At 58.4% G+C, this 14,037-nt stretch overlaps 1 protein-coding gene across 1 annotated transcript in view; it reads left to right on the top strand.

Moving 5' to 3' along the window:
• The window catches only part of IGSF21 (immunoglobin superfamily member 21), a 240,243-nt gene that overhangs the window by 157,930 nt on the left and 68,276 nt on the right, over positions 1 to 14,037 (top strand). The window contains exon 3 of the mRNA XM_025447573.3: positions 4,173 to 4,294. Coding sequence (XP_025303358.1) covers positions 4,173 to 4,294 — 122 coding nt within the window. The remainder of the gene's footprint in view (positions 1 to 4,172; positions 4,295 to 14,037) is intronic.

The raw sequence follows: 14,037 nt of genomic DNA, 5'->3' as shown, positions 1-14,037 counted from the left end.
ACGCAGTGGGCTGTCCTGGGGCAGAAGTGTCTTCCCAGCTCTTCATGGTATCCCAGTGCCCGGCACGTGGTAAGGACCCAACTCCATTCATTTATTCACTCATTCGTTCATTCATTCAACGAATATTGAGTGAGGTCCATGTGCCAGGCTCTGCGGATGGAGCAATGAACAGGACAGATAAAGACCTTGCCCTCGTAGAGTTTATGTTCGAGGAGTAGCTCACATTCAAGGACCTATTTATGGAGTCCGTAGAGATCTGTTGCATGAGTCAATGAACTCCGTCTGAGAGGGAGACCCCACACCTTGGGCCTTGGCTTTCCAGGACGGCATCTCAGCCGCTCCCGGCAGCCTTGCTGTCCTCTGCCTGCTGCGACCCCATGGTCTCAGGCCACTATGGCACCAGGGGAGCATCTTAGAGCCTCAGGGACCAGCCTGCTTCCAGGAACTGGCCCAGAGCATCCTGCAGCTCCCTCCCCGGGCTGCTCTAATGACTGTTAGCCAGACCCCAGGCCCCCCACCCCCGGTCTCTGCTCCCACTCCCCCACCAGCCCTCCAGTCCTTGCTTGCCAGGTGGGTCCCCTTCTTTCATTTATGGACATTCTGCATCCCCGGACTTTCCAGTAAGAATCATTCTGCTCCCCAGCCCCAGTCCAGGAGGGTGGCAAGGGCCCCAGAAGAAGGGATGGCCGAGAAAACATGTTAATATGCATAGAAATAGCTGTCTGTGCTGAGCGCTTACCACACATCGGGTGCTGTTACAAACCTCATCTCATTTAATCCTCTCGAGAGGTTCAGAGGTACCACATTATCCCATTTTACAGACGAGGAAGTGGAGGCTTGGAGATGTGACGTGCACAGAGTTAGTAACAGAATCAAGAATTCTACTGGGGGTGGATGACATCAGTCTTGGGGCTTGCTCGAGAGTCTCCCAGAGGCGGGAGCACCGGTCTGGGATTAAGCCCTCTGAGAGGGGCCCACCTCCACCTGGACGCCTTCTGTGACCACCCCTCCCCCCAAAAGAATCCTTGGCTCCTCCATGGGCATCAGATCGCACTTGGCAAATATCTGTCGCTACAGCCGTGCTTTCCCAGACTCTGGTCTCAGTGACTTGTGGGCCATGCCTCCCCAGCAGGCTGTGAGTAAGCTGGCTCGGGATCGGCTGCAACCGCGTGTCCGAAACTTGGTTCTTCCTCTCCCCAGGGGTCTGGAGCCTCTCTCTGCAGGTCTGAGGCCTGCAGCAGTGTTTCTAGAATTAGAGAGACCCTCGCTATGCCTGCTGTCCCACAGCCTGCGATAACCCCTGTCCCCAACCCAGTCTCATCTGGTGCTGCCACCACCAAGAACCACAGAATAACCTCCTTGCAAATAGCCACTCGCCCATTGGCCTGGGACCTGAGGGTGTGTTCCAAGGCCGTCCCTTCCCGGAGCCGGGCCTTCCCTGAGGCCGAGGGAGGGAGGGCAGCGAGCCAGCTGCAGGGCTGTCACAGCTGGGGACAGAAGCACCTGTCATGGGCTGCCTGAGGCCACTTTAAGGGGAAGGAGTGATTTACTTAGAAGCTGACAGGGAGGCCCCAGACGCAGCCCCAGGAAAAAGATGTAAATAAAACCAAAGGAAAACTAGGTGCGTCCTTGAAACTCCCCTGTCCCTCGGCCCCAAAACAGTGATTTACGGCTGAGATCATTCTTCAGTGCTTTATCTGGGGTGTGTGGGTATGTGTGGACGTGTGGGGTGCAGGTGTATTTTCCTAGTAATAAAATCCTCCGTCCCGGCGAATAAATTTGAGGAGACAGTTTTACTGACAGATTTTTTTTTCCTCCTTTGTATAATAAAAAAAATGGAGTGAAATTTGAGATTGGGACGATAAGGGCTGCCGCATTTTAGGAGGAGATAAAAAAGCAGTACCTGAAGGAGGCAAGGCCGCAAGTCACAGGGCAGGACACCTTCCACTTTTATGACTTCGGGAGAAAATTCTTCAAGCCTCCACAGGGCTCCCCCCGCTGGAGGGATGGAGGAGAAGGGGCGCTGAGAGCGGCTGCACCTGCTCTGTCCGTCTCAGCCCCTGGGGTCCCCGCCCAGCGGGTGGGGGACGGCCCCGCCACGGGAACCAGAGCCACACCAGGAGCCCCCGCGTGTGCCCTCAGCTGAATCTCCCCTCCAAGCCACGGTTTCTTCATCTGCAAAGTGGACAAGCTGTGGTCCATTCCACTCGCTTCCCGGGGGTACTGTGGGTCTGCACAAAGCAATGGCGCATTTCTCATCTGGGGCCAGATCATTCTCGGGGGTCATCCTGTGCATCGTAGAATGGTTATAGCGTCCCTGCTCTGTCACTAGATGCCTGGACCGAGCCGCCGTCCCACCAAGGCTGTGACACCCAGGATGGCTCCACTCCTTGCCGACCGGCCCAGGGAGTGGGTCAAACCATCCCTCCCGCACCACCGCTGAGGGCCCTGCTTTGCTCCTTTTCCTCCCTCGTGCCCCAGTGTCGGGGTCCCCCTCCCGCTCTGGGAAGCCGGTGCTGCTGACAGCACACAGCCACACAGGGAAAAACAAGTGAGGAGTGTGAGCTGGAGATCAACCCAGGGGAGTCAGAGGGGCGTGAGCTTGGCGAGGAGTAAGGAGAAACCGTGCAGTGGGGAGTCCCACCGCTGATCCCCCCATCGGGGTCCTGGAGCTTATCACCACTCTAACCCAGCCTGTGGGACTCCCTGGGCCGCCCCCCAACCCCTGGGACTCTCAAGGGCCTCCTTACTCCTTATGAGCTTGCACATCATGGTGGGGGTTGAGGCCGGGGATGGTGGTGACACATACTGACGTGGGCCGTGCCTGGTATACAGCTGGCACTCGATAAATGCTAGCTGCATTGCACTGAGCCCGTGTCCCCTAAACCAGCGACAACGCCACGTAGGCCAGACAGATGTGGTGCCAGTCAGCTTGGGTCCAGAGGTGCCCGGAGGGGCCCAGCCGCGCCCAGGCCTGTGGTCGTCTCTGGAAGGCTGCAGATCCAGGCAGCTTTCCGCATCCCCCCGCCAGCCCCTCGGAGGGAGCCCCCCGGGCCGCCGCCCTCCCAGCCGGCCCCCTGCCTCCGCCAGGCAGAGCCGCGGGGAGTTAATTCCACTTCTCCAGGCCCAGGCATGAGGCCTCCCCGGTCGCAGGCTGTTAGCGCGGAGCCCAGCTGAGCAGCGAGAGGCTGCAAGCTCCGGTCTATAATAGAGTTGCTGACGCAGGCGGAAAACTGTAGGGAAAACTGCAGCCGAGTAAACAGATAAATAATTGAAACAGTGACAACACATACCTTGCTGCTTTGTGGAGTAACACTTTCATTAGCTGGAGGCAGCGCGGGCGAGGGGAGGCGGCGGGCGGTGGGCGGGGAGCGCGGGACGCTGGGGTCCGACGCCCAATCAGCCGAGAACAGCCAAGAGCCGGCACCGGGGCCTTTGTCTTCCTGCAGAGGCCCTATTGTCACCTCCCCAGGTCCTGACTTCTCTGGGCCTCCCTGCTGGCCTGTCCCCAGGGCTGTCCCCTTCCCTCCACCCCCAGGTCTGTAGGTTGGGTGCTCCCCAGGCTCCTGGGGGACCTGCTGCCTCCAGACGGGCCTCGCCTAGGGCCTGAGGGAGCTTGGAAATACCATCCAAGGTGACCTTCCACCACGTTGCCTTCAGGGACCGTTGAGCTGCGTTGCCGACCAGGCCCTCCAGGCTCTGGCGCCGGTGCTTTCTCACCATTTCCTTTCTGCCCCCGTGGAACTCTGAACACCGGCTTCTTTCCCCACACATACTTGTTCTTTCCCACCACAGGCCCTTTGCTCCTGCTGTCTCTGCCTACGGAGCACTCCCACCCTTTGCCAGAAGGCAACTTAGACCTGCTTCCTCGAGGAAGCCCCCTGGGACTACCCTGCCCCTGCCTGCCTGGGCTCCCCTGCCATCCCATGCCTACCTACCCCTGACAGAATTTGCCAGAAATTCCTGCCAGAGAGAAGAGCCAGCTCTGCCCCTTCCTGGCCCAGGACCTCGGGATGTCACTCCAGAGCCTCGGTTTACACCTCAGTGCAGCAGGGATGACCCGGGAGGGCTCTGGTGATGGCAGTGACATGTCCCCTAGAGGCCTCTCCCAGGGCACCGGGGTGTCGGGCGGCTGAGCGCCCCCCTGTAGCTGCCTCTGTGCTCTGTTGTAGGTGACGGACGGCGGGACCATCAAGCAGAAGATCTTTACCTTCGATGCCATGTTCTCCACCAACTACTCGCACATGGAGAACTACCGCAAGAGAGAGGACCTGGTCTATCAGTCCACCGTGAGGTGAGGCGCCGGCGGCCACGGCCACTTCCCCGGCCCGTTCCCGCCTGCCCTGCGATGCCTGGGGGTCCCCGGGCCACCCTCCACGGGCTTGGAAGGCAGGGCGGGGGCGGTGCTGCAGAAGGGCACCCCGTGCTTCGAGGGGCGCCACACACTCAAAGAAGGGCAGGGAGGGGTCAAGTCGCACGCCCGCCGCAGGCAGCAAACCCTCCGCAGCGGCCTCCCCAGCCCACTCCTCCACCAGTCCTTGCACGGTGGGTCTTCCTAACCCACTTTCCAGGTGGGGACACTGAGGTCCAGAGCGGGTGAGCAGTTGCCCAAAGTCCTGCCGCCAGGAGGGACGGAGCTGGGGACGCGAGCCAGTCCTGCCTGGCTCCAAAGCCCACACAACACACTCCTCTGTCCCCCAGAGCCCCCCCCCAGACAGGAAAACAGACCCTAAACAACGGGACCCCAGGACAGGAGGGGCAGCAGGACAGGAGGGAAGCACCCTCGGGGATGGAGATACTCGTATTTTCCACTTCTAGCCTTTTTCTAGAAGACTTCAAGGTGGCAGATCCCAGTCCATGCCCTGCCATGTTCTAGGTGTGAAGGTGCCACGGCCCTGCACCCTACTCGTGTCCTCTCTGAAGGGCCCCGGCCCTGTGTGCGCTTGCCGTGCCCCCCTCCCTGAGGTGCCCCCACAAACTCCTCATCAGTCTTCAGGGCCCGGCCCGAGCAGGCCTTCCTGTGGCTTTCCTTCTTTACGCTCCCCTGCACCCTAGCAGAATGACTGTCCCCCAAAGCCAGATGCTGCTGGGCCCCCAGGGCCCACCCCCCCATGAGCTGGGGGGAGTCTCACTGCATTAATGAAAGTAGCTTCACACAGGCTTTGGCTGGGCACAGTCTTGCACACACGCATGTGCACAGACACATGTATGTGCATTTTTCCACACTACACACCAAATGCTTTGCCTGGTGTCCAGGCAGAAAGCAGCAGTCTGCAGGCCTGGCACGTAGTAGGTGCACAGTGAAATTTGCACACTGACTAGGTGGCCTTGGGTATGCTCTTCGGCCCTTTGGGCCTCAGTTTCCCTATGAGTAAAATTAGGAAATGAGGGGTGACGGGGTGGCTCAGTGGTTGAGCGTCTGCATTCAGCTCAGGGCGTGATCCCGGGTTGAGTCTTGCATCGCCTGCTTCTCCCTCTGCTGGTGTCTCTGCCTTTCTGTGTCTCTTGTGAATAAATAAATAAAAACCTTTAAAAAAAATTAGGAAATGAGGCGGGAAGGTTGCACGGGGCTCACCCAGGAACCTGGCAGGTGATCCTACCCTGCACACTTTGTAGGATGGAAGGTGACTGTGCTCCCCTGGACGACCTTTCTGGGTGCCCCTCCTCTCTGGGCTTTGTGCCAGGAGCTCAGCACCAGGCCTTGCTGGGGGAATCTGGTGAGCATGTGGGCGCGAGGGGACGCGGAAGAGGCGAGCAAATGGCCGCACAGATGCCTTCATTCATGTCTATGCTTTCCCCTGTACCTGCTTCCAAAAAGGATCTGGGGCTCCTTAAAATATTAAAGCACACCTAAGACAAGCCCATTACAATCAAGATGAAAAACTCATTTTGGAGAAGAAAATAATCGTCCTGGGAGCCACCGATGGTTCTGCAGAAGTGAGCACTCAGATCACCACCCTGCTTCCCAGAAACCCGCTGCCGCCACCCACCCCCACATGGTTACCATGGTCTGTGAGAAGCCCCCCACCCCCCACAGCCTATCCCATCATTTCCCCGCCCCCACCAGCACCCTAAGCCAGGAAGGAGGCCCAAGACCGCCAGCAGAGCCCTGACCCCCACCCTCTTGTGCTCACTGGAGCACCCAAGCCCGAGCCCGAGCCCATACCAGAAGACCTGGTGCAGAACCAGCTCAGCCACTTCCCACTGGGTGACCTTGGACGAGGGCCTTAACCTCTCTGTTGTCGTCTTCTTCTTCTTCTCCTCCTCCTCCTCCTCCTCCTCTTTCTCCTTCTCCTCTTTCTCCTCCTCCTCCTTCACCTTCTCCTTCTCCTCCTTCTTCCTATTAAGCAGACTTAATAGGATCAGCTTCACACCATCATGGTGGGATTTAAGTGAGATTTCAGTCCCTCGGCCTGAGTTCCAATCCTGGCCCCTCTGCCCCCTTGTGTTAGTGTCACCCAGGCTTGGAAACTCTGTGCCCGAGTGGCACCATCTCTAGAAGGGAATGACAATAGTGAGCAGCTCACTGCTTAATCCGCATTAAAGTGCTGCCACAGTCGCTGAGCTGTGCATGCTTGCTGTTCTTGCCCAGGAAAACCCCTCCTTCTTCCATCATAAAACAAAACAAAACAAAAAAAAACAAAAAACAAAAAAAACCCTCCTCACCTTTCTCCAGATCCCATAATGGCCCCCTGTGTGTCCTCTGGCTCTTCGAATCCTCACGAACAACCCTGTAAATGCTCACAGGTGTCACTGTTGGCTCGAGCCCCCCTGTACAGGCAGGGTCAAGGTTGAGCAAGGTTGAGGGACTTGCCCCAAGGGCTCGCTGCTGGAATGACACAGAGGGCGGCAGACCCCACGCCCCCTCCCCCGGAGCCTCCACCATGCGGCCCTGCTCATTTTACAGCTGAGGAAACTGAGGCCCAGACCGATGGGAGGCTCGCCCAAGGTCACATGCAGTGCTGACTTGTGGCCGGTGCTCCTTCCTTCCCTGGCCTCTGCTCCAGGGCTGATGTCCCAGGCCCCGCGCACGGGGGCAGAGGAGCCCCGAGGAGGCCACGGGCGGGAGGAAGGGAAGGAAGGAAGGCATCTAATCGGATCACGGAGAGCCTCCTAGCCAAGGAGGCTGCGTCTCCAGGCTGCAGGGCCCCATTAGGGCTGGCGGCGGGGCGCGGGACTCCGCATTTACATATAAATGAAGATATTTACAAATTAATGCATCTCAACTAGAGAGAGTCCCAGCTCCACAGCTGTCTGGGCCGCTTCCTCTTCAGCTGGGGAAAGTCAGGGGGAGAAGGAGGCTGAGATCACTGAGAATTGGCAGAGAGCGATTCGCAGGCAGCTGAAAGGAGCTCCAGGGACTCCCAGGGCATCTCCTCCCGCTGGTGGGGTTCCCGGAGGGGTGGGCCGCGGGCGGCATGACGGGGCTTCTGCGTCCTGGGGGTGGGGTGCACGTGTGCCACCCCAGTTCATGACCTTGGGCAAGTCGCCGTCCCTTCCCAGTGCCCCCCGAGGCCCCATCTATCAAAGGTCTATAGAGTGAACCTCAGAATCCGGAACTCCCGGGTTGGAGTTGACAGCAATTTATTCCCTCAGAGGATGTTTAATTGAGCACCTACTAGAAGCCTGGCATGGTGGATCCAGCGGGGAACAAAAAAGACCTGGCATTGAACTCTCATGGGGAGAAGACAGTCAACAAGGCAAGGGAGGCATACGTAAATCTATCAGCGCATTCCACAGAGGTGTGAATTGTGGCAACTGTGTAAGGGGGGGAGAGCGGGGTGCAATGCCAGGGTAGCACCACCGTGCTGGGGCGCCCCACATGGTTGGCCAAGGCCTGAGGGATGGGAGGAGGCCATGATGGTAGGGAGGAGGGCCATGTGGCAGAGGCCTGCCCTGCACCCACCTGCAGCATCCTCCACCCCTCCGCGGGCTTCTGGGGCCACCGGAGCCCCACTCAGCTTGTTCACGGGGCGGGGCGGGGCGGGGTGGGGGAGCATCCCCAGAGGGTGGGCTTTCCCAGAGCAGCCCCGTGGATGGAGATGTTGGCTGATCTCCCAGCCCCCACCCCCGGCCCTTGGGTGGGACTACTCAGATGGGTGGTCACTGTCCCCTCGAGCTCCCCAGCAGGACGGAGGCTGAGAGGCTCCCCCAGAGTAACCTCCGTGATGCATCCCTATTGGCTTCTTCCTCCCCACTATCCCTCACTCCTTTCCCAGCTTCCTGGGACACCTCACAAATCAGCCACTGGCTCCTGAATCCTCGTCCTAGGTTCTGCTTCCCTGGGGTCCCCTTGAGTAGGGGAGGCATGATCTGGGTGACAGTCCTGCCCGCTGGCCTCCTGCACATCGCCATCCTCCTCCTCTCCCCCATCACGCCTGTGCCTCCGCCCTCCTGCAACTGTTCCCCCTCAACCCCCCCGCACCTGTTCCACCTCGGCCCCCCCACACTTGTTCCTCCTTGACCCCCATACCTGTTCCACCTCGGCCCCCCCCCACACCTGTTCCTCCTCAGCCCCCGTACCTGTTCCTCCTCAGTCCCCGTACCTGTTCCTCCTCGACCCCCCGTACCTGTTCCGCCTCAGCCCCCCCACACCTGTTCCAGCTCGGCACCCCCACACCTGTTGCACCAGGCCAAGAACAGGTGGAGCATACAGATGAAGTCCCCCCCAGAGGGGAAGGTTACTGTGTGGGCATACCCATTAATCCCTGCAGAGTGTGCCCATCCATGTCCCAAAGTCCTCTGCCGTCCCTCGTCCCATTCCGTGTGCCCAGGATGTCCTGAGGAGCACCAAGCAGCTTTCACTGGCCCTAATTTGGCAGGGAGGGAAATCTAAACTCAAGGGGGTACGTGCGTGCCCTTCCCATGCCTTGCCCACCTCCCTTTGCCAAGGCCCTACTCATCCATCCAGGTTCAGCTTGCACGCCGCCTCCTCCAGGAAGCCAGTCGTTACTGCCGAGACTGGGTCACGTACCCCAGGGTTCATCCCCTCCACATCCTTACTGCCCTGACACTAGGTGTTCAAGGTCTGCCTCTCCCGCTCTAGACTCAAAGCCCATGGACGGGGACTGGGTCTGAGGCCTTCACCGTGGTCAAACCGGCCCCCTGGCCCAGCACCCCCACCCCCACCCCACAGCATTGAGGACAAGGTGTAGATGCTTGCGGGCCGATGAGTTAGTGGCGGAAGCTATGGAGTTCTCCCATCACAGCCTCCTGCTGCTGGAGACACGGAGGAGGGAGCAGTTCGCCACCCCCACCCCCCCACCCCGAGCCTTCTCCGACGTTTTCATCCTTCATTCATCACAAAGGAATTGAGCAATTGCTGTATGTCAGGGACAGTGCTGGGGATAAAATGGAGAGGAAGACATAATCAGACCCGCTCTTGTGAGGCTTGCAGCGTAGGGGGTGAGGAGAGACAGACTATAAAAATATGTTTAAAAGAATAAGGAAAAATATTGACAGTCAGTGATGAGTGTGTGAAGGAATAAGGTTACATGACAGAGGATGACAAGAATAATGCAGTAGGTGGTGGGAGGGTGGTGAGCGGGGCGGTGAGTTTTCTTATAGGAGGTGACATCTCAGCAGCAATCTATAGGATAACAGGAAGTTATCCTGGCAGGGTTGGGGTAGGGAGGGCATTCCAGGTGGAGGACACAGCAAGTGCAAAGGTCCTGAGGTGAGGAAGCTGGACGTGACCTAGGGGCTACCAGAGGCCCTGCGTGGCCAGAGTTTAGGGAGCAAGCCGGCATTTATTCTGCGTGTCCTGGAAGCTGCTGGAGGTCATGGTCTGATGCGATGTGGGTCTTGTGAAGCTCACTCTGGCTACCACGTGGAGGGTGGATTGGAGGCGCCAGGGAAGGAGGACAAAACTTCCCCAGATTCATCTGGGGAGGGGGAGAGAGGTCTCCCCATAGGCCCCAGGACTTAGTTTCCAAGTCTAAGCAAGGTGGGAGAGGACGCTGGACCACAGTATAGGGCTGGCAGGGGCACCAGGAGGCAAAGGGGTGCCGGAGAGCCGCCTCTCTCTCTCTCTCTCTCTCTCTCTCTCCTGCCCCCCCCACCCCGCTCTAATTTCCGTGCCCATCCCCAGGAGCCGCAAGCAGGAGGTGGAGAACAGCTGGGTGGGTGGAGGAGCCGGGGGGCTTCATGGAGAGCAGGAGTACACAGTTACACCTCCCTAATTCATATTTATCAGGAGAGGGAGACGCGGGAGAAATCAAGTGAATGAAGGAAGAGCCTGGAGGAAAGAGGACGCGGAAAGAAATGCCACTTCCTTTATTACTTCGAGATGCAGCTCGCTCTCATATTCGCTCCACGGCGCATATTGAACAGTTGCCGCATCCGAGGCACAGGGCTGGGGCACAGCGCTCCGAGGTGGTCAGGATGCAGCCCCGGCCCCCTCCCTCTGCTCCTCCTCCTCCTCCCCCTCCTCCTCCTCCCCTCCTCCTCTTCCCCTCCTCCTCCCCTCCTCCTCCTCCTCCTCCTCCTCCTCCTCCTCCTCCGAGCTTACAGCCTGCCCCTCCCCCCATGCCCAAGTGCCCACAAGCTCCTCCAAGGCTCCGTTCCATCTCTTCCATCTCAGTAACCCCCCCAGACCCTGCTCGGCATTTAGAGACGAACAATAAATATTTGTGGAAGGAAGGGAGAGAAAGGGGAGATAAAACATGGAGATAAATAGCTAACAATTCGAGTAATAAAGTGATAGCTGTCGTAGCAGAGACTCGGGTGTAATGCAGTGAGGAATCGGAGCTGGAGAGACCCGGGAAATCACAGAGGAGGTGGCGTTCGAAGTGGCCCTGGGCGCGTACGTGGGTTTCAGACAAGGCGGAGTGGGGAGCGGACGCGCTAGGCGGAGGGCGCCGCGTGGACAGAGGCCCGGAGGGCGGGAGGCGCGGCCAGGAGCGCGGACCACTCCACGCGGGCAGACAGAGGTTGCCAAGTGGAGGCTCCCTGGAATCTGTTGGATGGACCGTTATGCTACGGTTTATTCTCTTTTTTTTTTTTTTTTTTTTAAGATTTATTTATTTACTGGAGAGAGAGCGAGGGGAGGGGCAGAGGGAGAGGGAGAATCCTCAAGCGGACTCCCCGATGAGCACGGAGCCCGACGCCGGGCTCCATCCCAGGACCCGGAGATCACCACCTAAGCCAAAATTAAGAGCCGGATGCTTAACCGACTGAGCCGCCCAGGCGCCCTTGTGCCGGTTTTTAAATAGACACATTGACTGTTTGGTCCAAGGAGCAGAGGGGCTTGCTTCCCTCTGAAAGGTCACCTAGGCCCTTCTGCAGACTCACCTGTGAAGGTCCAGGGCAAACTTCTTCTCTGGTCCTGGTACAAAGCAAAGTGCCATCTGGCCCCGGGGGCTTTGAGTCTGAGGTCCACGGTTTCCTTGTCCTTCTGCATGTCATCGTGAGCCGTGCATCCTTTTCCTCCGAAATATGCAGAGCACCTGCTGCTTGCACAGAAACGGCCGTTCATTTGTTCACTCATCTGACCCCTCGGCAAACACTCGCCGAGTACCTTGAATGTGCCGGGCTTGTGCCAGGTTACCCTCAGTTCGTGACGGGCCGGAAACCCCCGCCTCTCTCGCACCCACTGAGCCTCCAGGACGATGAAAGAACCAGAATGACATTGTGAGGACAACCTTGAACCCTTTTCTGAAGTTTATTCAGAACAGATTATGCCTCTTTGGGGCGCCTGGGTGGCTCCATCGGTGGAGCGTCTGCCTTTGGCTCAGGTCATGATCCCAGCGTCCTGGGATGGAGCTCCACATGGGGCTCCCTGCTCGATGGGGAGCCTGCTTCTCCCTCTCCTCCCTGCTCATGCTCTCTCACTCTCTCTGTTGCGTTCTATCTCAAATAAAATAAATAAATCTTTAAAAAAAAAAAAAAGAGGAGATTATACCTCTTGGTCACATCTGACTTGAACACCCCAAGAGGGAGGCCGGGTCCCCATCTAAAAACTAGGGGATGATTTTAGGAGCGAGGACTGCAGTTCTCCCAGCTACTGGGGCGATTTCCGGCCTGAAAGCTCCGCTCTCAGAGCCTGGGCTGCAGGGTGCCTGAGCAACAAGCCTCCCTCGGCCCGGCCACACCGCAGGCCAGTCCCCGGACCACCTGCACTAGTATCACCTTGGAAGTTGCTTTAAAACATCAGTTCCTGAGTCCACCAAGATGGAATTTGATTTAAGGGATCTGGAGCAGGGCCTGGTTGGGGTGGGGGGAGAGTAATCTTTTTAAAAGTCTTCCAGACACAGTTGCTGGGGGCATCCGCTTCGTCTAACACCTTCCACTTGCTGCGACGTCCCCAGGGGACCTAAGAATTCAGTGGGAAGACATAGACACAGATCATGCTAGTTGCTGCTGGCAACTAGACGATTGTCCTAAGGCCCCTGGGACCTGACTCATTTGGGTTGAAGACGACAAAATAGTTGACAGGCAGTGATCTCCCAGGCCCCAACCAGCTCCAAGCCTGGGTCACCCCCCATGCCCAGCTGGCAGTTACTGGTGGAATGAGAACAGCTGGTCTATGCGTGACCCTGTCTAAGCTTCTCAGAAAATCAGGCCTTGACTTGGAACAAGGGGGCCCAGGAGCAGCCCCCCGGCATTTCCCCCAAGGCAGGGTGCTTTCTGAGCCAAAGCCCCCCCCTGGACCCAGTTCCCAGGCCTCTGGCCCCCAGAGCACCAGTCAGAGAAGGAGGAGTTACCAGACTAGCCTGGGTCAGGCCCTGAGCCCGTCTCTCAGCGGGGATGCATTTGGGGGAGCAGGGGTACCTACCTTCCTTCCCCTCTAGGTCTCAGTGCCTGGCACAGAGCCTAGGGTGGAAGCCCAGGGCCTCGGCAAAGGTTTGTTGAAGCAGTAGACTGACAGGTTATCCAAATGTGCAATGACCATTCAGGCAGCCAGCAGAACTTTCTTCCGACCCATCATCTGGTTTCACCCTAACAACCATCCCATGGAGTACACCTCATCGAATCCTGTTGTATAGATGATGACACAGAAGAACCGAGAGGTGCGGTCACTTGTCTGAGGTCACACAGTAGACACGTGGTGAAGCCTGGGTTCACACACCAAGCCAGAATGGGGCTCTGGGCCATTGGGAGCAGAGTGCCCACCCATTCCAGGACCACTGCCAGGCCCGACACCCAGGTAACTTAGCAGGGAGGACACGCGACCTTGTGTGTCCTTCCCAACACTCACGATGGATGCGCCTGTGCATGCACACACGCTCGTACAGTGTGTCTGTTGCCCAAGATGCTTGGTGCCTCTGGGTAGGAAGCTGCCAGAGTCAGCCTCCACTTTAAAACTAGCTGCTGCCCGAGGGTTGTAAGCCCCTGGGTGCCCTGGCCAAGGAGACCAAGTGGTGCCCAATCCCAGCTCCAGAAGTGGGACTCCAGGAGCCACCCCCGTCTCCTCGGCTGGTGGCATCAACCCCATTGACTGGCTGAGAGATCCGTTTAACCTGACGTGTTCCCATTGCCCTGAGCGGGATGCACTCCCGCCCCCACCCCTCCATCCCCACCCCACCTCAGCTTCCTCCCTGGGGCAGAAGCACTCTGTTGGCAGGGATGTGGCTGGAGCACCCGGTGCATCACACCTCTGCTCTCCCGTGCCAGGTGGCCGCTCTCCACGCACACAAATGCCACCACTGCCCCCACCCAGGCCCCCGGCCGCCCAGACCGGCAGGGCCGACTCCCACAGACTGGTCCTGAGCTCACGCCTCCCCGGGGCCCTGACTTCCTGCAGGTAAAGGTAGGCCCTCTTCCCTTGTTCCCTGAATTCAGTCGTTCCTTCTGAAAGAATTTTTCTTTTTTCAAATCTCTTCTTTTCTTTCTGTCCCCTTCCAGTCTTGCACTTCCCACGTCCTCCTGTACCGTGCACGCAAACACACACACACACACATGCACATACCACGCTCTGCTTCCCCTCCCCCTGCACATAGCTTACATCTCTTGGGATGGAGTCCCGCAGAGGCCCCAGAATCTCACCAGCAGCAGGGACCTCAGATTTCAAGGCCCAGGGGCCTCGGGAGCTTCTAG

This window comes from Canis lupus, chromosome 2 (assembly GCF_003254725.2).
Source record: "Canis lupus dingo isolate Sandy chromosome 2, ASM325472v2, whole genome shotgun sequence".
NCBI classification, from domain to species: domain Eukaryota; kingdom Metazoa; phylum Chordata; class Mammalia; order Carnivora; family Canidae; genus Canis; species Canis lupus.
The sequence above is the reverse complement of the archived record's forward strand: the minus strand, read 5'-3'. Positions and strand labels throughout refer to the sequence as shown.